The sequence below is a fragment of the Pholis gunnellus genome (assembly GCF_910591455.1).
Source record: "Pholis gunnellus genome assembly, chromosome: 6".
NCBI classification, from domain to species: Eukaryota; Metazoa; Chordata; class Actinopteri; order Perciformes; family Pholidae; genus Pholis; species Pholis gunnellus.
Window position 1 is genome coordinate 3536649 of NC_136532.1, and position 27696 is coordinate 3564344.

General features: G+C 41.1%; 1 protein-coding gene across 1 annotated transcript in view; it reads right to left on the reverse strand.

Annotated features, from left to right (window-relative positions):
* Window positions 1–1895: 1895 nt before the first annotated feature.
* Window positions 1896–27696, reverse strand: part of niban2b (niban apoptosis regulator 2b) — a 43526-nt gene continuing 17725 nt past the window's right edge. Inside the window, exons 3-14 of the mRNA XM_079161309.1 lie at window positions 27261–27389; window positions 27066–27171; window positions 26507–26674; window positions 21072–21187; window positions 10949–11053; window positions 9881–10043; window positions 9085–9272; window positions 8692–8847; window positions 8235–8348; window positions 5237–5344; window positions 4837–4948; window positions 1896–3551 (exon numbers count right to left, since the gene is read on the reverse strand). Of these exons, the coding sequence (XP_079017435.1) occupies window positions 2746–3551; window positions 4837–4948; window positions 5237–5344; window positions 8235–8348; window positions 8692–8847; window positions 9085–9272; window positions 9881–10043; window positions 10949–11053; window positions 21072–21187; window positions 26507–26674; window positions 27066–27171; window positions 27261–27389 (2271 nt within the window). The 3' untranslated portion in view covers window positions 1896–2745. The remainder of the gene's footprint in view (window positions 3552–4836; window positions 4949–5236; window positions 5345–8234; window positions 8349–8691; window positions 8848–9084; window positions 9273–9880; window positions 10044–10948; window positions 11054–21071; window positions 21188–26506; window positions 26675–27065; window positions 27172–27260; window positions 27390–27696) is intronic.

A 27696-nucleotide genomic window follows, 5' to 3' on the forward strand; every position in this document is an offset into this window, starting at 1 on the left:
AGGGTCAAAGGTCAGAGGATGTCGTATGTGTACAGATTGTAAAGTCCTCTGAGGCAAATTTGTAATTTGTTATTTTGGGCTACACCAAATAAATTGAATTGAATTGAATTAAAAAATATTCTGCATCAATCTATATTTGTTGGCGTTTAGCTTTTCAAAAACGTTACTCTCCCCATCTGGTCTGGCTCTCTCTCTGTGCATGTTTGAGATCGAGGGGAAGAGAAGGTGGACTGTTGCATGAAATGTTTCTGTAAGTTAATAATAATAATAATTCTGGACTATTAATTGTCATATTCACCATCAAATAAAAAAAGAACAGTCTAACATAAAGCCTGCTCCGGAGGGCCTCTGTGTTTGCATCAATGATGCTTGGTGCACAAAAGCAGTCAAAGTTGATAGACAAAACCAAAATATGTGAAAATATATAGTGAAATATAATTGATACAAAAAGCTGCTAAACATTACAGTCATTTAGCAGACACTTTTATCCAAAGCGACTTACAATTCAGATTCTATCACATGCATACACCGTAGGCACAGCTAGGGGAGCGATTTTGGGGTTAAGTGTCTTGCTCAAGGACACATCGACATGCGACTAGCGGACCCGGAGCCGGGGATCGAACCGCCGATTCCTCTGACTGAAGGACGGCCCTGCTCTCCACTTAGCCAGAGTCGCCCCCCCCCCCCCCTAAACAACAACTAGAAGCAAAGCTGGTTAGTGAATCCCCTTTCCATTAAAGCATGGAGCGACTTCAATTTAATCTTACAAGCAAGCAGAAATATTTAAAAGCATGACAGCCGAAATACAAAATACATCAAATCCCTCCTGGTGGAGTAGTGGTGAAAACATCCTGTATTACCTTCCAATAAGGGTTCCACTATTAATCAACTTTTCTCATTTAATGTTATCTTTAATGAGTCAACACACAGAGGCATGAGTTACTCTTCTGCTCCCCTTTGTCTGTTATTTGTGGAAATAACCTTTAAATGTGTGTGTGGCACCAATATGATACATACATTGATTGTATTGAATGTATAAACCCCTGGGCTTTAATAGCTCATAAAACCACAGATTAACTAAAACATGGAATTAGTTGCATGTATAAAATACCTGTGCAGGATCTTACAAAATGATTGATATACTGTAAAAGGCCATATTTAGATCTAGAGCTCATGATCATTTATTTATGGGAATCTAAGTTATATATAAATTGACCGATCAACTTAATCACGTATATGGATGGATTACATCTGAAGGAATCAATCTATGGGAGAGAGGTCAACAGAAGGTCCAAAACCAACATGTCAAAGCACTCTTCACATTAATAAACATGTTAGCTAATCAGAACATATTCATTAGAATACATTTTTATTTTGTTAGGACATCAGTCTTTTGTCCACATTTGGATGCGTCTGTGCGTCCCATCTGCTCCTGAATCGACATCAGGAACATAAAACCCAGGAGGCTCCGCCCTCACCAGGATCTAGACTGACCCTCAGATGTGAGTCCATCCAGCCAAATGGTCAATTGAGTGACCAGAGTTTCTGGAAGAAGTTTCTCAGTTAACATGTGAAGACTAAAGATGGTGTATGATCCTTATTATCACGTTCCAATGTTCATCTTTCTATGTAAAAATGTTTTTTTGACCTAATCTGGCTAGTTTACAAAAACTAAGTCTTGATCTCATAAATCAAAGATATTCAGTCAATGACTTGACTTGAGTGGGTCAACTCTCAGTTCACAAGATGAGTGAGTGAGTGTGAGTGTGAATGAGTGAGAGAATGTTTTGGTTTTGTAAGAGAAGACGTCATACATCCATTATCCAACAAAGACCACGTGGACAAACTGATAATAATGAATTGATAATGATTTATTATCAATAACAGTCATTTGTTTCACGCAAGAGTAAAATAATTGTAAAAGGGGTGCCAAAGAATAAATAAAATGGGATCAGCTAAGGCACTTATTAAATGATATCAAATGTAAAACGACTAGGTCACCAGTCCATAGAATTATTTATACATAATATACACAAGTTTACTTTTTTTAAATGATTAAACTTTTAAAATAGTGTTATTCCCACCGACACAAAATAATGCAAAGTCTTAAGATGTCAGCATGCACATCGAGACAATTGATGAATTTTATTGCAACTTTAAGATGGAAAAAAATAAAATCAACTTGGAGACTCATTGTGGGAAGTATTCATCTGTTAAGTGGATTCTAATACCTAATAGCTTCCAATAAATGTATTTACACCAACAATTGTAAAAAAAAAAAATGATCTAATTGCTAAAAGTTATTGAATGCATCTCAGTAGTTAAACAAGATACTCAAGAGCTAAATGAACGTACATGCATTTTACCAAAGATGACACGTTTTCAACACACCAGCACAGACTCGAGGTCTGTACCCGACTGTGACTTCAGTGCTCACATTTATTATACCAGGTGAAGAGAGAATAAAGTGTGAAACGTATGTGGAGTGAAAGCTCAGAGTTTGCTGAGGATTTTCTGTTAGCTACAAAGATGTGAAAATGACAATATGCCCACAGCCCCTGAGCCCTGCTCGGTAAGAATAAACTACTGAGTGAATAATGTGCCTGAAACTGCTGTGGAACTGAAAACTGATATGGTTAAAACAGCATTAAGTGTCTTTTAATCTTTCAAAAAAAAAACCCAGTGACTGGTTTTGGTCTACGGGTTCGCTCTCCATTTCCTGCACTGCAGCAACACATTTCTCCCTCAGCCCTCAGGGTGCACCTCTGAAGGCTGAGGGGATGCTGTGCTTCGGTTCACATCCTCCTCCTCCTCTTCCTCATCCACCGCCCCGTCACTGGTGGCAGACTGGAAGCCACTGTCTTGTGGCGGCAAGGGGAAGTCAGACATCGCCTTCGGGAGGCTCTCTGGAGCCGTTTCTGAAGCTCCAGATGAGATTTCCTCGGGTGGTGACGGCGGTGGAAATACCTTCTCTGACACCTCCTGGCTGGAGGGAGGCTGTTCCTCCATCATCAACTGGCTGTCCTCTCCCTTAGCCTTCTCCTCTTTGGCTGAAGCACTCTGTGTATCAGATTCAACCTTCATTGGGACTTTGTTTTTACCCTGTTCCTTGTTGGGTTCTTCTTCCTTCAAGACACAACCATTTGACAAGCCTGAAGGGTTCACCAAAGCTGCGGGACTTGCAGATCCATTCTTGTCAACAGAAGCTTTTCCATCAGAGTTCTCCTCCCCATCTCCATCCTTCTGCTCCTCCTCTGGGATGTCGTTTACACCAGGCACCTCCTTATATGACTCATTGGGCAGGACAGGGGAGTCTTCAACCTGGATCATGGACACCACCTGCTTCATCCTCCTCATCTTCTGGGACTCCCCACCTTCACCCTCGGTGTCCTCGCCTGCTCCGTCCGCCTCTCCTGGGGCTGGACTGTAGTCCCCGGCCCAGTCGATAGAGGGGTTGTCTCCAAGCAAGTGCAGGCTAGGGTCACTGCTGCTGAGGACAATGCTGTCCCTGAACAGGTTGTGTCTCCTCTGGATCGCCGCCTCCTTCACAGCTACAGTACAGAGAGAAGAGGGGAAAATGTGCTTCAACATGAGCAGCGTTGAGAAAAAAAACAATATGTGCCTAAATTAATTAAAAGTACAAAAATATTCACAACTATGACCAATTCCTAACTACATTTGTGATTACCTGGTCTTCAGGGGTCTTGTAATTTCCTAGAAAGGAACTTATATGGAAGTCCTGGGAAGGACTTTGTCATCTGGTTTTGACCGTGTTGAATTGGTTCACTTCTATTCTACTTCTTCATTTCAATTATTGCTTGAATAGTCATGTGAACACGCACAATTGTAGAAATTGTTTTCATGTGATATAAATTACAGCAAGCATACAATTAAAATATAGATCTAATCTAAACAAATAAATGCATTTCTGTTGGAGTTTAAATGTATCTCTGATTAGATTTCAACAACTGCTTAAAAACTTATAACTACTGCAACTATGGGAAGTCAAATAAACACATTGGTACTTAATGAGTGCAGTGTTTTGTAGAGATGTATTTAAACTATAATCAGTCCCAAATGACAATATAACAAGAAATGACAGGACCATTGCAGCATTGACCAATTACATTACTGGGAACAAAGCAAAAAATGCTTTGCTGTTTAATTCCAGGAAACGATGACAATGTCTCAATGGAGCAGGGCGGCAGTTTTGAACACATAGCGCCGCATCAGTAGCCAGAGGATGTGGGCTTTTTAACAGTTCATTAGTACAATGGCAGAAATTAATTCTACCCCGACGCATACTTCACTCTAGAATCAAATTTCAAAATCTACCCACTCACTCTAACTCTGAGAAGTAGTGTCACTGCAGTTTGAGATTTCTTTAAACGACGTAGGCTACTTATATTCCACACGTGGGTCAGTTGTGTCTCAACAGAGGGCGAGCCGCTGACCCAGAATGCTGCAGCAAATACATCTAAGAAAACAGATTACATTACATCTGTATTAGCTTCCCTGCTCTGGCTCCCTGTAACATAAAGACTAGAATGTATTCCTCACCTCCAAAGCCCTAAATGGTCAGGTACCATTACATCTTAAGGAGCTTATTGTACCCTATTACCCCAGTAATGCAGGGCGACTTGTGGTTCCTAGAGTCTCCAAAAGTAGAACTGGAACCAGAGCCTTCAGTTATCAAGCTCCCCTTCTGTGGAACCAGCTTCCAGGTTTAACCAGTAAGATTCCTCATCCAAAGAGCTCAGTGCAGCATCCTGATCCACGGTATAGTTAACGATGCGAGTGTAGCAACACACAGGAGGAAGAACACTGAAGACTGACCCATCATGATGTCCTTCATGATCGAATGCAGCACCACCTCTTCAAAGATGTTCTCCACCAGAATGAAGCGGGAGAAGTCCTCAAAGATCAGCTCCTGGAAGCGCGGCAGCTCCTTGTGTTCACAGCAACAGTCAGAACCGTTCAACGTCACAATTCAACAGGTTTTGTGTATTTTTCACAGAAATCTTTATAAACATCCTCCTTTCACAATAGCTTTTAAGTAACATACCAAACGTGTTAGTCTTGTTCATCTAAAGCTAGATGAACAAGATATACACACACACACACAATATATAAAACTTCATTGCCAATACATTTTTGATATTTTCCCCATGAATTTCATGCACTCATTAATATATTTCCATTAATCTTCCAGGTTTTTTTAAGACGGAATGCTCACCGAGGCACAGGAAGGGCTGAGCTGCTTCAGCATGTAGGGGAGGAAGATCTGGAGGAGAGCCTCACGGAAGAAACGCTTCCTCACTGTGCTGCTGTCATAGTCATATTTCTGAACCAAAGAAAAGAGACAAATTACAAAAAAAATGCATTACCACCACAGGAGCTTTTTGAGATTGAATTTCGAACTGCTTCTGTCCAAAACTCAATTTAAAAGTTGACATTCCCTCTAACAAAATGACTGTTTACACCAGAGCAAGATGTATCACCGTAGGGAGAATGGAAATAAGTTCATTCACTCCACTGCATCTATTCCAAAAGCAGTGTCTTCTTAGGGCACCTGGTCACAATTTGTTTTTGTTGTTAGAAAAATGCCAAAAAGATGAAAACAAATTTGTGGCGCAGTACTTTTTATTTTTCTTCTTCTTTATTTATTTTGAGACCCTCTGGAGGGGCCGGACCACTAGGTTGGGAACCACTAAACTACACATCTAACTGGTTCACATATACTCCTGCATGTGCATCGATGTATTAGTATTGATCTACCAACTGGAGCTAAAACGGTAGATTAATCAACTAATTGTCAACTATTTTGATTTCCTCCTAATCGTTGAAAGTCTATTGTGTAGGATGTGGCGCCATCTAGAAGTGAGGTTGGAGATTGCAGCAAACTAAAACATCCTGTGTGCCAAGCATGTCGGAGAACCACAAAGGTCAATGAGAAAATCTGGGCCAGAGTTTGGTTCGTCCGTTCAGGGCGACTGTAGAAACACGGGTGCTGGCTCCATGTGCAGAGATCAACGGCTCATTGGAAGGAAATGAAAACACATCAATTCTTATTTTCAGGCGATTATACACTTATGAAAACACTTTTTAAATGTGATATTCCATCTCTACCAATAGTTTCCCTTAAATGCTACACGCTGTTCCCTCACATTATATTTCAGGCCAAGATGTCAAACATTTATTAATTTCAAATTCTTAATTGTGAAGATTTTCTGCTTTTTCACGTCTTGTGTGATATCAAACTGAACATCTCTGAATTTTTAGACTGTTGGACATTTGAAGACGTCAATTTGGGCTTTAGGAAAGTGCGGTTGCTATTTTTCCACCATTTCTGACATATATAGAAACAACCAACCGACAAACCACAGCCAGTAGATTTAAATAGGCATAAACAAGTTGAATGTGACTGAAGCAGGTAAATCAGTCCGACTCATCTCATGATCACTGATGAGTGATTCTTAGACTGTCTGTTGTCCACAGCTACTTTATGATGTATGAAAGTGTATCCTTCACGTCATGAAATCCCTGCAGCAGAAGGCAGCAGCAGCTTCTGAAGAGCCCAACCAGACCAGAGGCATTGCACTGTGTTACAGCCTCCTTTACAGCTTCTTCTATTTAATTCAGCAGTTTGTGTTCCATTCTTGAAATACATTGCAAAGCATTTGAAGATAAATATAGTAGAATTAGAGTCGATGGCTCCAGGTGTATTTGGAGGGCTGGCAGCAGTATTTGTTTCTGTGTTATTATCAAACTTTATCGTTTTAGATTCAATTACATCAGCTCTGATCAATGTCCTGTTAAGTGTGCCTTTGTTATAAAGTCTCTGGACGGAAAGAAGACAATAGGTCCCTGGTGCTTCAGGAGACATTCACCAGTGTCCCAGCCCAAACAGCTTGCAGGTCAAATATGGGATCCAGGTCAACCCGGGGAATTACTGCTCGTGTGGGAGGCGGTGAGGGCGAACACCAAATCAGCTGCTTGTGATTTCTGGTTCATAATAAATGTGGCAACATTACGCCAAAGATTGGCTATGAGGAGTGACTGATATTCCCCTGGTGTGCAATAAATGCTGCTTGACGGAGATGTGTCCCTCGGGTTGGGTTTGAGCCTTGTGGCGCAGAAGATACATTGCGTTGCTCAGAGGAGGATGTGCTTGATCCATTTCATTGGTTGGTGAGGACTTAACTTTATTCATATTAATGCCAGTAGCTTGTTGCCTCAAGTTGAGGAAACCAATCACAGTGCAATCATTTCCAATGCCGTCGTGGTCGCAGCGGCAATAGAAATTGAGCTCACCGGTTACTCCGGTAACTATCGGTGTGATCGTAGCAGGAAAAGGAGATGGGATACGTTGAACACTCCATCCATGAGCATCTCTCTCTGCTGCATCCAAGACTAAACCATGACTACATACTTACTAAGCAAACACACTTATGAACTGATAAAAAGATGTTTTTTGATTAATGGAAGGATGATAGATGTAATAATACATTTTTACAATTGCTGCTAGTTTGGTTGCAGCAAACAAAGGCAAAAAAGTCGCCTTTCATATACGTCCCAGAAAGGACGTTACCGAACTTTACCCACTAACAAAGCAACTGGTTTGGATGTTATTCCAGACAGATTTCAGAGGGATCATGGTCGTGGAGTTTGTAGTCAAAGATCCTAGCTTTGAGATTGTGTCGTGATAAAATGAACTGATGGCTGAACTTCAGTGCCAGGGTCCTGGTGTTGTGAATGCTGGCTTACTGGGAACCTTTAACACAATGGAGATATTGTTAATGTTATTAGTGAACCTTGTGACTTTCCCACCGTGACAAGTTATAAAGAACTGGAGTCAAGTGACATCGTCTTGCTTCTCCTGTGTGTTCTTTGATTCAAAGAAACTTGAATAAATCCAGTTGTTTGAAGGAGATTCTTTTTTTAAATCATTGTATAAATTGTTATTCAGACTTTGTGTTTTTATTCAAACAATCACAATAGATGACATTACGTACAAGGATAACGTTTAGAACGTTGGAGCGTATACACTGACTTTGGTCAAAATCATTTTTTGATGGTTGCAAGATGGTAAAAAAAATGGTCTGGAGGCTTGCGGTCAATTATAGTTCAAACAAAGACATTCCAAATAGACAGGACAGACTTAAAAAAAACTAAAATCGGAAAAAAGAAAATTGGCCAAGAATATTGCTATCAGTGCATCCCTAGTGTTTTACCTTAATGACTCGGTCCTGGCAGCGCTGGATGGTCTTACAGAGGTCCTCTGTACCCGGAGACTCCAGACACTGGTGAAGGATCTGCTCAAATGTATATACAGCATGGTCCATTTGCTGTAGAGAGAGAGAGAGAGAGAGAGAGAGAGAGAGGCTATGTTTTTTATGTTTAACATTTAATAATAATATTTAAATTTTATATAGCACTTTTCTAAGTACCCAAAGACGCTTTACATAGGGCAAAAAAGACAGGAGCAAACAAAACAAGCAAACAGAACACACAAATTGCAGAAATTGGTGTAATTAGAGTACAGTGTTATATGATGGAAAATATTGACAACCCTACAAAAATAAGACCCACGCTGTAACTATGGACCAACACAGTGCCCAATTTAAACCTTGTACTGTAAACTAGACTAAACTCAATTCCAAAAGCAAATTGACAGTATTAGAGCGTCACCTCTCTCATGAGGATCTGGGCCCTCTGGACGAAAACTGAGGGGCTGGAAACGTCAAACCTCTGCTGGAGACCCTCCAGACTCAGCGGCTCCACCTTCTCATAGCAGCTCTGCATCTTCACCGGATGGAAGGCCAGCATTGAGATCTTTTCCATGTGCTAAGGAAAGAAATTTGTTCAAAAACTTTTATTCATGTTAATTGTACTTCTGTTTCACTGTTGGACTAATACATTGTTTCGATTTCATCGTTACACAGACTTCAAATGACTGTTGACGACGATACCAGTTCATGCATGTAATGTTGTTACTCTTGGAAGTTCTGTTCACCTGCATATCAATCATGTTGCCATCCCATACTAGGAGCTTATCCCTAAAGTCCTCCTCCACCTCCTCACCTGCGCCACAGTCTCCTTGGTGCCCTCATTGAGGGTGTTCTTGCTCATGTCCACCAGCTCTCCGAAGAACACATCGCGGACCTCAGAGAAACCTCGGCTGGTTGGCTCCATCAGGGCATCCAGGATGGAGCTGATGTAGGGCTGGATGCTCACCTTCAACAGCTTCTCAGCCTTGGGGAGCACCACCTCTGATGGGGAATGCGGAGCACAAGAGAGGGGAGATGGAAGCGAACATGTAGGTATCATAGTTTCAGACAAACCTCTCCTGCATTGTTGAGTCACTTTGAAAATGATGGTAGTTAAAGCAAAACTATATCACTTCCAAAAGATACGTTTTTCAAATGGAAAAGTTGAATTCATTTTGCTGCTATTGTTTGTCTCTGGGACTCCTGCTGGTCTGCCTGCTCTCCGCTGTTAGCCATCAGACTAAATACTTGAACAAATGCAAAGAAATGTAGTTTAAGTGGCAGATGATACATTTATTTATTTTATAATTGTATTATTTTAATGATTTAAATGTATTCTTTCATCAATAGTTAACACCACAAATCAACTTCATTGGATAGGATAGGTTTACTCAATGCCAAATATTGAAGAATGTATACATCACTCAAATTTTGGAAGATTTTGTGGAGTTTGTATACATAATAAAAATAAAATGTCTGTGCCCTTCTGTGGAGAGTTCCAGTTTCAGCATGGGTTTTTTTTCCAGGTTCTCCAGCTTCCTCCCACAGATTAAAGACATGCAGGTTAAATGAAGAACTTGAATTGTTTGTTTGCCCACTCTCTCGCTTACCTCTGATCTTGTTGGTGACGTACTCCTTGGAGGTTATGATCTGGTCCACGTCTGTTCGTATGGAGGCCTCTAGAGAAGAGCAGGCTGCCTCACACTTTTGCAAAACGGCCTCATACTGGGCCTGGCACTGCCCCTGCACCAGGCTGTACACCGCATCACTGATCTACACACACACACACAGAAAACACACGTTGGAAGGCCAAACCTCCCGTTCTGTTTAGCTGCTTAGTTTAAGTGAACCAAACTCGTACCTCAGCAGCACTTGGTAATGTTGTTTTGAGTTGGACATAGCCTCATCTTAGCGGTCTATGCAGTCAGCAGAGTGACAAACAGGGATTTTTCTTTCTTATAAATTATGAAAAGGCTTAAAGAGCGGCTAGTACCATCACTGGAGAGTCAAATTCAATAGTAGGAATCAGCCAATCGGTGATGACCTCCTCTGTTAGGAGTAATGATGCAATTATTTGATTTATTAAAGTAATCTATTCATTTATAAAACCGTACACTGCTTTTCTATTAAAAATATGTAAAACTGAACTTTTTGATATGAGTGTAAGTATGCATGCATTTTTGTCTTTATTATTACTAGTATTAATTACTGTCATGTGTCCTTAAAGCTAGGGTTGGTTATCGTGTGAAATTAGAAAGAGTATGCTAGAGTTTAGAAATGATCCAACCTAAAAACACAGCCCACTGTTGCCAATTCGTTTGTCAGTAAACTAGCTCCAAAGTCACAAAATGTGGCGAGAAAGTTGCCCAGACAGCATCACCAACATCCCATCCGATCCTTTGATTCACTGCCTGGTGTTAGGGTGCAATTAGAATGTCAACAAATGTTCTGGAAGAAGATTACCAACTCTAGCCTTAATGCTGTTTGTAATACTTCCCTCCCCTGTGAAGACTAACAGTCTATTGGGAATTTTATTGAATAGGGTTTCTTATTTCATATCTTTTGGAAATATCATTAGTAAGATATCCAAGATATAAAGCAGCAGCTGCTGAGGGTTTAAATGAAATATACAATTATTTGATTTGGTTCTGTGGAATGTGTGTGGAGCACTTTCTTACCAGCATCCAGTTTCTCTGCCTCTCGTGCAGTTTGCCTTTGAGGCGTGGGGAGATGAGCTCCCTCAGCTCAGGGAGGAGGCCCTCCATCACCAGGTTAGACAGGATCTACAACACACACATACACACAACTCATGGGAACACAATCATGTCACTCGGCACATACACATGTTCACCTAGAGATCCCAGTGTGTTGTGTGTCTTAACATACTGGCGTCAGACAGTATGAAGCCCACTAAATTAAAAAGACTTGGAAACCCACCACCCTGATCATGTGAACAAGCACCTTGAGTTTTTCAAAAATAAATTGGAGAACGGTCATGCCCAGCAGAGTCCCTGTGGAAGCACAACTCGCTGTTAAATGTGGGGAAATATACGTTGTTTGCACTTAAAAGAAATTAAGTTCATTTTATTTACAAATGAATGTCAGAAAGCAATTTACATGTAGGAATATGAATGTGATCTCTGCAGAGAAAGCACTGAGTAACTTGCACATCTTGTCTCTGATCATTATTCTATATGTAGGTTTTATTTTCTTCAGTTTGAAAAACCTGTTAAATGGGGAAATGTAAGTTGTTGCAACTTCAATTTTAACATTTGAAGTTCATTTCACTTGAAAATATACTGAATAATGTAATGCAATTAATATGTCTCAAAGCACTACCAGAAAGCAATCTAAAGTCCAATCTTTTGGGAAATTGATTTTATTATTGCTATTTTTTTTTTCAGCACAACAAACTGAACAATAAACTGTGAAGTAGAAAAGTGAAGTGCTATATGTACTTATTTTAGAAAGAAAAACAAATATTTGATATATATTATTTATCAAAACAAAGAAGGTACGACCCATCTGGGTGGGTGGGGTCGGGTGCAGTGGGGGGGGCTTATGTCATCAAAGGGGGGCTTGACATAAAAAGTTTGGGAACCACTGACGTAAGCGATTGTTGTGCATGAGCCACTTTACCACTTCTCTTCCAGTCAATTTCAACCTGGATTGGTTGATTACAATGTAACATTATCAGGGAACAGAAAGCATAAATGCCGATGTCCTGAGAGCATATTTTACTGAATATTGGCAGATGATGATGTCAGTAGAACTTTATTTCACACCGTGATGGTTAAGATAAATGGTGTAATCCATGGTTCACATGTGTGCCTAACCGTGAGGGGGGATCCGTACAGATCACGGATCGAAAACAATCCGTTACACCACTAACTATCGTGAGACTATATTTTTCCCATCAATAGCTTGAGTGCAGTGATTCATAGAAGTTAAACTGTGGCTTGTTTTGGGTTTCAGTCTAGTGAAACTTATCCCAAAAATGGATGCATCCTTGCACTCTGGACATTGAGTTTTATCTATGAACAACTGAGATTTCTTCTGCCTCCAGGACAAAAAGTCCTGTGTAAATGTAAAAAATAAATGATTGTCACACACTGTGCACAGCACAGCACACGGTGACATGTAGTCTCTGCATTGAATCCTTCCTAAGCAGTGGACAGCTACTATACAGTGCCCAAGGAGCAGTTTGGGGGTTTGATGCCTTGCTCAAGGGCACCTTTTCACTGCCCAGGAGGTGAATAACAACTCGAGAGCTACCAGCTACCAATCCGTACTTGTCCGTCAAGTCTGTGCAGGTACTTGAACCGGTACCTCTCCAGCCACGCCCCCCTCTGACTGAGCTACTTCCTCCCCTGTGGTGTTTTGGAGCACATCCAACTCAATTAAGATGTATTTTAATCATCAAAATAAAACCAATCAAATAATGTATTTCATTTGAAATTAAATAAGTCCCGAGTATTACAAATAGGGACAATCAATTCCATTCTTTCCACTTCCCTGTCAAACATGCCATCTACATTACCCACAATGCAACTTGACTGTCAACAGTTTGGCCAGAGATGTGGGTGTGTTATGCTCATAATAGCTAATGTAGCTATAAGCTGCTAGCTGCAAGCTGACACAAAGAGCTACAGAGGTTTGATAAGCTCACTACTTCAAACTTCGGTTGCATCTCAACCGCTCTCAACACGATTAGCCTGAGCCTCATAGCTCACCGTGCTAGCAGCACTAACAGTAAAACTACGGCAAGCGTGCCGACAGAGCCAACAGCGCTTACCCGAGGGCACACAGGAGGGTGGGTGCTGCTTGGTTTAAAAAAGGTATCCCATGTCCTAAATACATACGTACTTAAGATGGAATCAGTTTTTTGTTAATAGTTATTGGTTAAAAGGTCAATAGGGTAAGATTTTGCTTCCCAATGGCTGAATTTCCATGTTCTATAGAAAACTAAAAAGGTCAGGTTGTCAAATGTAAAAGAGAATCAGACAGTGTTTGACAATTCTGTGTTAGCATTTGTCTCCTGTAGTTGATCAATCATAATCTCAATATTCTTCAAAATCCATCAGTCTATGCTTTTATCTCCATATCGCGCTTTTTAGCGGTACAAATCCCTCTTGTAACTGTACACCACTCAAATATTCTGTTTCACTTGCGAATACAGTACAGAAGTTAAAGATGCTTTATATTCCATTTCACTGGGACTTTAAGGAGTTGGATCACGTCTAATTTTGTGGGTTTGCAGCAACAGAATAACCTGTTTAATACCAGAGGTATAGGAACCAATGATAAATCATGCCTATGTTCTTTTACATCCAGAACTCTGCTGCTCGCCTGCTCACCCACTCCCTTGATCACATCACCCCTGTTCTCCAGAATCTCCACTGGCTCCAATATAAAGTCCTTCTCCTCACTCACAAAGTCCTCCATAATCAGGCCCCCTCCTGCCTCACCGACCTGCTCCACCACCACACTCCATACCGTCGGCTCCGCTCCTCTGATGCCAACCTCCTGTCCCTTCCACTCAGGACCAAGCACCGGACATGGACAGAGGCTTCTCCATAGCTGCCCCCTCCCTCTGGAACTCTCTCCCTAAACACATCCGAGACTGCACCGACCCTCCATGTTCAAATCACAAACCAAAACCCACCTTTTCAGAACTGCTTTTAATGTGTGACCAATATTGTGTGTTTTATGTTTTTAAGTGTATAGCTTTTTATATATATGATGATTTTAATGTAAAGTGTCTGAGTATTCTGAAAAGCGCTCTATAAATAAAATGTATTATTCAGTGTGGCTTTGTGGCACAAAGGCAGTAGAACTGCCTGTGCCAAAGCACACTGACTGTAATCCTGCGGGCTTATTCAGTGTGGCTTTGTGGCACAAAGGCAGTAGAACTGCCTGTGCCAAAGCACACTGACTGTAATCCTGCGGGCTTATTTTTCTTATTCTCCATCTGCCACCCCGAATTTCGGCGTGTATCTAGTCACACAGCGTTGCCAACAGCGGCGTGAAAAGTATATCCGAACGTGCGGCCCGATCGGGAATGGTGTGCTAAGACTTTTATAAGAGATTCGCCCAGCGGTTTTCCCGAAAATCCCGAAAAACGGAGCAAAATTGGCCCATAGACTTGAATGGGGTTTCGGCGTGAAGAGAGCAAAAAAAACACTGAACTTTGGACCCATATTGACAAGCCATACTTTAAGATAGAAAAATGATTTAAAGTTTAAAACGTAGACAAAACGCTGGAGGTTATTGAGCCAAATGGACATTTTGATAGCTAGCACAGTTTTCATGAAGTCGCAGATGAAGTTTCAGGAACATTTTGGCTCCATTTCAGATTTTATAATGGGTGTGTATTGCGCAGCTCGTTAAGGGCTAGAGTGAGGGCATAATTGTTAGAGTGGAGCAGAGCAGGAAAATATTTTGTGATTTCTGAAAACAAATTGCTCAGAGTGCCACAATTTGCACACCTCATGCATTATTTTTTGCAAAAAGTTAGCTAATGGTGTGCTGGTCTAGAGAAATGACTGTGGAATCCAGCACATTTACACATTTTGCACTACAGACCTTAATTGACAGGAAAACCAGCTTTCTGCTCCATAGAGACCAATGTTAAATCTGACCACTCATTTCTCAAAGAAAGCAGACGGTACCACTTTTGTACATTGCTCTGGAGCTCACATTTTTAACACCACTAACATAAAAAAGCACATCACCATGTTCGCAAGAGTCTTATCTTTCTCACGGTATCCTTATTTTGGCACTCAGACTCCTACTTTTTGTTAAAAATTTTTGTTTCAAAATCACTGTTTACTGTAACGTTTCTTAATCAGTTTGCTTCTAACGCCAGGTGCGTCCTCACCATGGCAACCAGTTACACACACGCACGCACGCAGGCTCTCTCTGTCTGTCTCTCTACACACACTGTCTGTCTCTCTCTGTCTGTCTTTCTCTCGCTCTGTCTGTCTGCCTGTCTCACTCACTCACTCTGTTTCTCTATATCTTTCTGTCCCCCCCCCACCCCTCCCATTTCAAAATAAAAGCCCCACAGAGTGAATCCTAACTGGAATACTTGTGATGAAGCCTGTCATTTAATAACCTTTGTGTTTGTGTCAAACATTATGAATATGTCTCCTCTCCCCCTCTCTCACCCACCCAGTCCCACCCTTTCAAAATAAAAGCCCCATAGATTAACTGTATCTTAACATGAAGCTCAGAATGAGGTTCGTACAGAAATGATGGGAGCGTTAGCTCCCATCATTTCCAAAGGCTTCTCAAACAAATGTATTTATCTCAAATAGAGAAATGATGGGAGCGTAAGCTCCCATCATTTCCAAAGGCATTACTAGTAGGCATCACGTAATGTGAGGAGGCGTTTCCCTGCTTTTTCTCCATGAACAGGCTGCAGGTGCACAGGTGATTCTGATTGAGCTAATTAGTGAACAGAGGCTCACAGACTCACATACACACACTGTGAGTCTCTGTTCACTAATTAGCTCAATCAGAATCACCTGTGCGCCTGCAGCCTGTTCATGGAGAAAAAGCAGGGAAACACCTCTCAAACAAATCCTCAAACCCCCATAACCGTAGCTCCTATTGCTCCGATATGACTACATGAGAGGAATGATGAGTTGAAGAGCAGATCATGTGAAAAACTTTACTGGAGCAACGGAGCCTCTCCCAGCTGTTAGCAGACTGTTTTGCTAGCAGGCGAGTGAGCTGTACCCAGCATGCAGTTCGGCGGTGTAATTTTATAAATGTAAAATGATTAGTGTTACAAATTGTTTGTGTCACAGACTGTTGTGTCGTTGTGATTTGCTCTGTTAAAGAGCGTTAGTTGTGGGTTGTTCATTGTTATAAAGTAATGACCATGACTAGGGGTCCCTCTCAATACACATAAGAAAACTAGCTCCAATGCTGACACCATTAACGGTGGACAATATATTTAACTGCCTGTTGAAGACAGACAGCACTTGATCCGGCTTGGTGTGTGAAAAACTCACATGTACAGGAAATTGAAACCGTTATACAAGATTAAATTCAAGAGTATGGATTTTAAATGCAGAAAAGAGAGAAGCGATAACTCAATCGAACCGTAACATCGGCCTGTGTAGCTATATATTGCGACGTCTTCCGGCAGTAGAAGCCACACTGTCAAAATTTCTTGCGAAATTTTCTAGTTTTTCTTATTCTCCATCTGCCACCCCGAATTTCGGCGTGTATCTAGTCACACAGCGTTGCCAACAGCGGCGTGAAAAGTATATCCGAACGTGCGGCCCGATCGGGAATGGTGTGCTAAGACTTTTATAAGAGATTCGCCCAGCGGTTTTCCCGAAAATCCCGAAAAACGGAGCAAAATTGGCCCATAGACTTGAATGGGGTTTCGGCGTGAAGAGAGCAAAAAAAACACTGAACTTTGGACCCATATTGACAAGCCATACTTTAAGATAGAAAAATGATTTAAAGTTTAAAACGTAGACAAAACGCTGGAGGTTATTGAGCCAAATGGACATTTTGATAGCTAGCACAGTTTTCATGAAGTCGCAGATGAAGTTTCAGGAACATTTTGGCTCCATTTCAGATTTTATAATGGGTGTGTATTGCGCAGCTCGTTAAGGGCTAGAGTGAGGGCATAATTGTTAGAGTGGAGCAGAGCAGGAAAATATTTTGTGATTTCTGAAAACAAATTGCTCAGAGTGCCACAATTTGCACACCTCATGCATTATTTTTTGCAAAAAGTTAGCTAATGGTGTGCTGGTCTAGAGAAATGACTGTGGAATCCAGCACATTTACACATTTTGCACTACAGACCTTAATTGACAGGAAAACCAGCTTTCTGCTCCATAGAGACCAATGTTAAATCTGACCACTCATTTCTCAAAGAAAGCAGACGGTACCACTTTTGTACATTGCTCTGGAGCTCACATTTTTAACACCACTAACATAAAAAAGCACATCACCATGTTCGCAAGAGTCTTATCTTTCTCACGGTATCCTTATTTTGGCACTCAGACTCCTACTTTTTGTTAAAAATTTTTGTTTCAAAATCACTGTTTACTGTAACGTTTCTTAATCAGTTTGCTTCTAACGCCAGGTGCGTCCTCACCATGGCAACCAGTTACACACACGCACGCACGCAGGCTCTCTCTGTCTGTCTCTCTACACACACTGTCTGTCTCTCTCTGTCTGTCTTTCTCTCGCTCTGTCTGTCTGCCTGTCTCACTCACTCACTCTGTTTCTCTATATCTTTCTGTCCCCCCCCCACCCCTCCCATTTCAAAATAAAAGCCCCACAGAGTGAATCCTAACTGGAATACTTGTGATGAAGCCTGTCATTTAATAACCTTTGTGTTTGTGTCAAACATTATGAATATGTCTCCTCTCCCCCTCTCTCACCCACCCAGTCCCACTTTCAAAATAAAAGCCCCATAGATTAACTGTATCTTAACATGAAGCTCAGAATGAGGTTCGTACAGAAATGATGGGAGCTAACGCTCCCATCATTTCCAAAGGCTTCTCAAACAAATGTATTTATCTCAAATAGAGAAATGATGGGAGCGTAAGCTCCCATCATTTCCAAAGGCATTACTAGTAGGCATCACGTAATGTGAGGAGAGGCGTTTCCCTGCTTTTTCTCCATGAACAGGCTGCATGTGCACAGGTGATTCTGATTGAGCTAATTAGTGAACAGAGGCTCACAGACTCACATACACACACTGTGAGTCTCTGTTCACTAATTAGCTCAATCAGAATCACCTGTGCGCCTGCAGCCTGTTCATGGAGAAAAAGCAGGGAAACACCTCTCAAACAAATCCTCAAACCCCCATAACCGTAGCTCCTATTGCTCCGATATGACTACATGAGAGGAATGATGAGTTGAAGAGCAGATCATGTGAAAAACTTTACTGGAGCAACGGAGCCTCTCCCAGCTGTTAGCAGACTGTTTTGCTAGCAGGCGAGTGAGCTGTACCCAGCATGCAGTTCGGCGGTGTAATTTTATAAATGTAAAATTATTAGTGTTACAAATTGTTTGTGTCACAGACTGTTGTGTCGTTGTGATTTGCTCTGTTAAAGAGCGTTAGTTGTGGGTTGTTCATTGTTATAAAGTAATGACCATGACTAGGGGTCCCTCTCAATACACATAAGAAAACTAGCTCCAATGCTGACACCATTAACGGTGGACAATATATTTAACTGCCTGTTGAAGACAGACAGCACTTGATCCGGCTTGGTGTGTGAAAAACTCACATGTACAGGAAATTGAAACCGTTATACAAGATTAAATTCAAGAGTATGGATTTTAAATGCAGAAAAGAGAGAAGCGATAACTCAATCGAACCGTAACATCGGCCTGTGTAGCTATATATTGCGACGTCTTCCGGCAGTAGAAGCCACACTGTCAAAATTTCTTGCGAAATTTTCTAGTTATTATTATTATTACAGATCATGCCTACATTCTTTTAATCACCCTTCAGGGCACATAAAGCATGAAATGTTCTTGAATGGAAACACTCAGACAGTAAATAGTGTCACTATGTTTAGATGCACACAAGAAACCAGGTTACTGGGAGAAATCAGTTTAAGGCAGGAATTTGAACAATGTGTTTACATGCGCTGATAAAATCAAACTAAAATGGTCCGACTGTCCTTTGAGTTTCTTGACAACCATTCATTCGATCAACTTTATATTTGGCTAGTGTATTGCTAAGGACCCGAGGAAGTGCACTGTTGAGTGTGAGCTTTTGAGATCTGAGGTACATATTTGTAGTGCATTATATGCACACTAGAGATGCACCAATTGCAATTTTGACCGCACTTGACAGCAAGGCTCAAAGTCAGTGTAAACTGTCATAAATGTGTAATATTATACATTTACTTTGTCTAGTCATCTTTAGTGATTATTTGTAGGGATGCATGTGTACAGATTCCAGTGTTAGGTCTTGTGTCTGATACTATGCTATCAGGTACCCATACTGATAGTATGGGTAACTGAACCCATACTCGCAAAACTACCCAGGCCCACACCAGACACCACTTTACTGTAAGGTGACATTTAACCTCTCTTGAGTTGAGTCTAATAAGCTACCCAGCTGCAACAATAAACCAATGCACAAACAGGTTAAATCCATCATTTATCACCAGCTTCAGTGTATGAGCACACAGGCAGTCCTCAGTATACAAGACTGGGAGGGTGAGTAGCCACAATGTTGCTTACATTCCCCTGGACAAATGGAGCCACTTTCCCCGTGGGCCTCCGCATGAATTAGTTTAGCTGTGAGGTTGTCAGCTGTGTGTCTGCATAGCATATACTGTCAGCTTATTGCAAGTCCAGCATAAGGTTACAGAGTGTCTGGTCGAGAGAGAGAATGTGTGTGATGAGTATAAAGTTAGCAGTAATGGTATAGCTGTGTATGTAGCAGTGCAGTTTGTACAGTTTGTCTGTGAATAAATGCTAAAACTTCTCAAGAACCGCGAGGAGACCCAAGCTAAATCTCTGTGTCCTGCTTTCAGCTGGCTGTTGATAATTAAAGTGAAGGGTGTTAGCCCCTAAAGTTAGCAACAGCTTGGGCTCAGAAACACTTAAACTGGGCTGACCTTTAAGGTTGAGCTATTTATAACTGATAGCACGGTTAATTATTAATATCTCTACTGCAAACTGTTTCCAGGAAAACACAAAGTTGAATGTTAAGTGTTAGCAACAGCATCATGTTGTATATTGAATTTGTTACAGTCAGAAAGTGAGGTACACTATATCGGCAAACATCCAAATGTAAGTCCTTGTACTTGTGATAATGGTGCATCCCTAGTTATTTGCATAAGAAACAATTCAAATGATTAGGAAATAAATGTGTATTTGTATTAAAATACTTGGTTAGTAATCTTAATTAAATATAAGTTTTAACTAAATAGTATCAGCTGCTGAGAGCTAGTTTTAGAAAGTAAAAAGAATAAATCTTAATTTATTCTCTAATATCCATTTTATGTTGCTGTGAAAAAATCTCCACCACCACTGGATTTATTGAAGTTTCTCGAAAAAAAATTAATTTTACAAGATTACATTCGAACACAGCATGGTCACGATGAAATTCAACTTGGCCCAATTTTCAGTTTTGCAGAGTATCATAATCAAGTCAAAGCAACCTCCTTTAACGTTAGCTCCTTTAACGTTAGCTCCGTTATAAGAAGGACTGTGCTAGAGTAAGATCCCATGCTGTCAACAGAAGAGCCGGTCACAGCATGATGATATGAATTACAGTTTAATACGTTTATGGTTCCAAATGTTTTAAGGTTGTTCCTCCACGGCTTACGGTTGTGACACATTTTGGTTGGGTTTTGATTGGCAGCCGATCAATCGGTGCATCTCTAGTACACTTGTACAATTGTGTAGTGTATTGAGAGGGGAACCCTATTAACTGTTACACCACTGAACGGCATGCTGGGTACAGCTCGCTCTGAGATGTTCTGAACAATATAAACTGTTACATTGCTCGTCTTCACACTTGGCGGGTGTATTGCTCAGGACCCAAGAGAGCGTAGTGTCTCGTGTGAACTTGTTTGGATGAGCAGTTCTCCAGCAATACTGAAGGCCAAGCAGTCGGCCTGTTCAGGACCGGCATGTTTTGAACGAGCACTGTCGAAATCTGATAATAGAAGATGTTTACATAAAGCATTTTTTCTGCTTTACCCACAATAGTGGAATCAGACCAGTTTTACGCCATTCAAACTTAAAAAGAAAAATAGAATCCAGGAGACAGAGGCCAGTGATAGTTAGCGGCATGCTTACCTGAGTTGGTTGGCCACACATCATCTCCCAGGTGCCAAAGTGCCCTTGAGCTTGGCGGTAGATTCGTACTGCATCAGTGAAGGCTGGTGTTTGAACTTTATTCTCCTCTGACAAACCTGAGATGGGAATATTAGCAGCTGTTAGTGGTTAGTATTTAAGTAAATATCAATATCCCAGTTTGCCAGAAACTTCATTAAAATAAAGAAATATGAAAGACGGTGACTTCCATTTTACATTCAATTACCATAAGCAGATGCTATGTTGACATGCTAGGAAGCACATGTGTAAATAATTAAATAAATGATGGCTGAATTCCATTTAGCTGCTTCAGTTTAATGGTCCTGGTATTGTTCACAATGTCATGACTTATTGGGGCCATCGTTAATATTAGCAAAAGCTTTTCCTGCTATAGGAAATCAACATTTCAGCTGGTTAAAACATATTGCATTCCTGATCTTTAACTTTAATATGATTGTTACATAAATACAAACAGACAGATACAAACCCACTCTAAGTGGGTGATAAGGGACAAGGAGGACAAGACGCACCTACAAGCGCGTGTGTGATTACTTAAACGTCCCACATGTGTGTATATACATCTGTGCATCTGTGTGTAATTTGTACAATTCAGCCCTCCAGACACATGTGCACACGCACGTGTGACTCCTATATATATAAACACATATATAAACCAGCGGTGGGCCGTCAGGGCCAGCTAAGCCTTTCTCCTGGCCTAAACAGAATCACACATAGCTATTTTATATTTTAATACTTTTTCTTAAATACACTACATGTATTATAATTATTTTTCCCATTAGCTTATTATCTCATTGCACAGGTACTGTCTTCCTCAGTTGCTGCTTCCAGCAGAGCTTGTTTTAGAGCTTTTATCCAATCAGATTTCGCCCCTATGCTCTCTCTAAGTAAGCAGAGAGGCCCCAGGCCGGCTAGAAATTATTTGCAGTTTAAGTAAATGGGATATTGTTGATTGTCATAGTCTTCATCCAATCAGATCTTTAGTTTGACATGTTGGGCATATTCTTTGACGTGTCAGAGCTACTGAGGTAGTGTACAAGTACGTCAGCATTAACATGCGGCGTGATTGGTCAGTGGGATAGTGTGACTTAGTAGTAGTAGTAAGAGTTAAAGTTGAAAGATATGTAAGAAGTTATGACATTTTTAGCGTTTTGATTCGTGTAGATTCTTTTACATCCATCCATCCTGAGTTTGACACCCCTGCTATAAATCAACAATATCGTCCCCATTTAATTAAACTGCAATGGGTTTCCTGCAGGCCTCGGGCCTCTCGTCTTACTTAAAGAGAGCACATAGAGGTGAAATCTGATTGGATAAAAGCTCTACTTAAAACAAGCTGTGCTGGAAGCAGAGCAACAGAGGAACACAGTAGCTGTGCAATGAGAAAATAAGATAATGGGTACAATAATTATAATACATGTAGTGTATTTTTGAAAAATTATTACACACACACACACACACACACACACACACACACACACACACACACACACACACACACACACACACACACACACACACACACACACACACACACACACACACACACACACACACACACGTCTCTGGCGGTTACCTCGAGTTGGTTCTTTGCTTGAAGAATAAACTATTACATCGAACTCTGACCATTTCCAGTGATTTCGTCAAACATCTTTGGGACACCAATAGCTACCAATTGCAGAATAGATGAAGTGTTGGAGCAGTAGTTTAGACTGGTCTGGTCTACACTTCTGCTCTTCAACACTGCGTCTTCATTCTTTATCAACTTCACTCGGAAGTGAATTTCACTACCATTTTAGATTTTTTTTTCCAGTGAGATATTAATCACATTATATAGTGACTTTGCTGTTGTAAACATAACTGTCACTGCTCTATGAACATTATTTAGATATATTTTAAATATAAATTCTAATCCAGTTTTTTTAATTGTATGTATGTTTTGAAAATAAATGTAGTCATGAAGAAGAACAGAGTATTAATAAGAGTAGCTCCTAAATGTAATCCAAACCTAAAAGATACCAGTCTCCATCTGAAGACCACCGTAGTTCTCTGACACGCTTGGAAAGGGAGTAGTGAGGAGAGGTGGATTTAGTGCCACTTGATGCCACTAAAGCATGTTGTGAATGTGTAGTGTTCATTTCAAAGGAATCATGCAACCAATGCTCCAAAGGAACATAGAATGGCCAAGCCATCACGCACACATGAATAGTTAAAAGCAGAGAAATAGATCAGCACTGTTGAAAACAGCTCAAACACCACAAGCCACCTTCATTCCTGAACAGAAGACCCAATCTTGGAAAATCAGGGAAAGCTTCAAAATTTGATATTTATCAATTAAATCTTAATCTCAGGGTTGCTACGGAGTTCTTCTCAAGGTGTACAGGGACTTATTTCATATACACACACAAATCAAATGATCAAGTCCTTTATAGATGGAATATTTATTAGACGAACTACACAACTAAACAGAAAATAAATCAATAAACTATAACAGACAACAAATTGAATGACTGAAGAATATGACGAAGAGTACAATGAATAACAATAAAACACAACTAAAGGGAAAGGATTACATGTGACCAGGTAGAATCAGTGACTCATATCATTGATTGATGTCAATCTATTAAATTTGGTGTTTGACGTTTATACCTTAAATTTAGCTCAAAACATTTTTTTGCACCTTTTAGCAGTTGAGAGTTTGACAAGCACCTGGGAAGATTGTGATGCACCTTTATATTTTCATTTGTTTTATATAGTTTTAATTTAAATGTTATTTTATCTCTTCAGATTATTTTATTATGTGACATAAATGTATTTGCCTCAGGAAGATTAAACTCATCTACATCTGGAGATGATATTGTTTTACCTGACGGCTCTGACGGGCAGATGAGAGGTTAAGATGCATGAAGGGCGGCTGTTCCTCTGGACATCTGCATCTGGTTGGATGATAGATGGAAGAATTTGATTCAACAAACTGCTCTCACTCTGTTGGTTCGACTTTCTCCGATATCTTCTGAACCTGGTCGTCTTCTTCGTTGAGGTTTGGCTTGAACTGTTCTTCCTCGTCTTCGTCTCTCTCAGCAGATGCTGAATGATCTCATCACCCCCCCCCCCCCCCCCCCCCCCCCCTTCATAGCAGCAGGGGTCATTATGGCACCTTTGCCAGTTTAAAATGTCTTTCATCTCAGAGTTTTTCTTTCAGAGTCTCTTTCTCTCAATAGTTGCTGGAATAAAATCTTCAGCATGTTGGTGCATCGCAGGCCGGAGCTGCATGGCACATTAGACGGCAGTCAAGATCACAGAGAAGAGGCAGAACCTGCAGAGCTGCAAGGCACAGATCTGGTGTGTAGGATTTAAAGTTATCAATCATAACTGCAGTATTGTAGAAACAAGTGAAGGAAGGCACTTATCCAGGTTGTTGCTTGGCTGGATGTCCTCATAGCCTGTGGGAGTTGTTTCTGTTCGCAGTGGGCCTTCAAGCCTGCAGGAGGACAGAACTGCGCTTCCCCCGCCCCCTCTGAGGCCTGATGGCAAGGGGGGCTGGGGGGCGGACACCACCATTCAGCATCAATGTCCAGAGTCGAATTGCGGTATAGAAGACAAGAGAGCTCTGACTTCTTCTTGCTTTTTCTTCTTGAGGAAGGGGGTGCATTTTTCATCACTACCTTGATTATTTAATTGAACCTTATCTTTACAGAACGAATACTAGTTACTTACAGAGTAACTAGTTAGAATTCTCCCATATTTAAACGCTGTGCTTTCTCAGCTGAAAAACGGGATCAAATAGTTTGAGAGTTTCATCACTGAATGAAAGCTGATCAATTAAAGACAATAAATTAAGCAAATACACAACGATCATGATACAGATGGACCTATGTAGATATACATGTGTGTGTACCTATATGCATTATAAATGAATGGATAACATTAATCTCAACATTTCAGCACAAATCAGTGTCCTGGGTGAGAGACGAAATAGGGAGGAGAGAGGGAGCGTTGTGATGCTCTCTCACATAGACAGACATCATTTCAAGTCGTTGTTCCACTCCAGCCAGGAGCCTTCTGTTGAAATGCCTCCCAAAAGGCAGCTTGGCATGGTCCAAAAGTGCTCCGAGCAGCCAACGGTCTCTTCTCCTCACCGTCACCTTGTTACAGCTCGCCTCTACCTTTTTTCTGAAGGTCAGAAAGCAGCAGGTGGGCTAACTAATTTAATAATTTAGTCAATGCTGCAGTCCAAAACATCAGTCTGAGACGGTGAGACGGTGGGCATTTGGCTGGGTGTTAGCGTCAAAGCTAGCTGCGCACCCAGCTGAAATATCTTGTGAAAATATTCCAGCGTCTCTCGGTCAGACAGCAGCGGTGGAAGAGGCTTCCTGCTCTCTGACCAGCCAGCTGACTCTGGAAGCAGGTGGACTGCAAAGCTGTCATCAAGGGGAGGCATGTCATCACCAGCAGGAAGTCAGCAGTGGACTTCCACAGGAAGTCAGCAGTGGACTTCCACAGGAAGTCAGATGCGCCGGAGGCTCCGGCAGAGGTTTCGCAACATTGTTCTCCAGCTCCTTCTCATTGCAGCGAAGCACCGCTCAAGCAACGACTCCATCAAAGGAGGAAGCAGATCAGTGGGCAAATTGGCGTTCGATGAAGAGGAACAGGGAGGTAAAGAGTGTGTGCTTACAAACTGTGGGGTCTGCACATATTCGGGTTGGCACGTCCTGATTTGCTGGCTAAGTTTATGCACATTTTTTGTGGCCAAATGCATGTTGGTATTGGAGGAGAGTATGACTCATAGAGTCCAGCAGAGGGGGGAGCCTATGAGATCTAGAACTTAAAGGTTTTTCAAATAGTTAAAATAGTCACTACTTTCATTTCTATCCTGTCAAAAGAACCCAGAGCTCTTGTCAACATCAAGCAACCGTTTTTGAGCTAAATACAGAACCCTGAAGGCACCAATCCTGGACGAGGGCATTCTGGCTTTCACTGCGTCTCCCTTTCTTCTGTGTAGAATGTAGAGAGCAAACTGCCAGATACGATTTAGCCACATATTATCAGTCTCACAGACCGTTCTAGAGGGCACTTGTGGGAAGGATTTGAGCCTCTCCCTTTGGCTTGTAGTCCTGGGCAGCAACAGACTAAGTCAAAGGACTCAAGTAAATATTTGTCCCATAAACCTGCCCAAGAACATCAAGGAAGGGTTCTGTATCACCATGCATTCTAATGCGTCTTGGTAATTAGTATATCATTGAATCGTCAACTGATTTGGAGCATTAGTTTAATTCACACGATAAGAACATCATCTAAACTGTTGAGAGAATGATGTTTAGTCATGTTTGTTCATCAGTGCAGTTAGAAGCATGTGTTTTTGCATTCATTTGTGTTGATCCTGAGTTGACAGGACTCACCGTCATTGGCGTGTCTGACACAGTCCTGGAGGACAGCGTGCCACTTCTGCTGCTCTTTCTCTGTCACCACACAGAAGTAGCAGTGACGGGCGTAAGGGTGCCAGAGAATCAGAGGGAACTGGGTGGCACACTTAAGGAAAGGTGAACTTCCCTCCTTAGCTTTCATTCCTGGAAAAATTATACACAACACAAACAAACTGAGCAATTAGTTTGAACTTTCTGCATGTCTTCTGCAACATGCAGCACATAGTTCCTTTAATAGTGAATGCAGAATGTCTTTGCATACATTTAAGAAGTTAATGTTATCTTCAGAAATCAAGCACTAATCGCAGAACATCATTTTAAGAGTGAGTGTGTGTGTGTGTGTGCTCTATTTTCATCCATTTATTAATACTTGGCTGGTTGAAGTTTATCCACCCTGATAAGAATGAAGTTATTGATAACAATAAAAACTAAATTCAAACAAAAACAATTTGAAACCAAAAGTAATATTTACTAAAAAAAGTTCTTGAAAGAATTATCAGCATGAAATGTTGCAGCTTCAGCATCTTCTCCTCACCAGGTAGGATGTTGCTGAACAGATCCAGGTATTGCTCCATAGATGTCAGCACTTTGTAGCCAGCACAGTTGATGGTTCCTTTGGGATGGAGGCGCCTGTCATGGGACTAGTAGTTAAGACAGGGAGCCACGTTGACATGTTAGACAGTGAATCAAACGAGCATAATCTAAAACAAACCATATTTTTGCTTCTCACCGCTTTGCTGTCGTAATAGTTGATGTTGTAGGAATCTGGAATGAAGAGGAAGCGGTTCCTCCATTTCTTGTTCTCCTCCAGATACTGAAAGAGTGAGCCGGAGAAGATGGCTTTGTTCTCCAGAGGAATCTGTGAGAGACGACACAAATCAAGTCAAAACTAATACACTACAAAAGGCAAGATTGCAAATCCTGACTGTACACTGCACAGACGGGAAGAATTAAGAGATTTTATTATTATTATTAGGGGAGCAGACTGTGTTTACAATAAATAAAATACCGCATCTCAAATGAATCCATTAGTAGCCGTTTCTTAATCCGCCGACATTGTTGTCCTTAAGAGAGCCAACAGCATTCCTCACTACACTCGTACACCAGGCCATTATCAGACTGCGATGTGTCTGTGTTTGAGTGTCAATAGACTGCAAATACCAGAC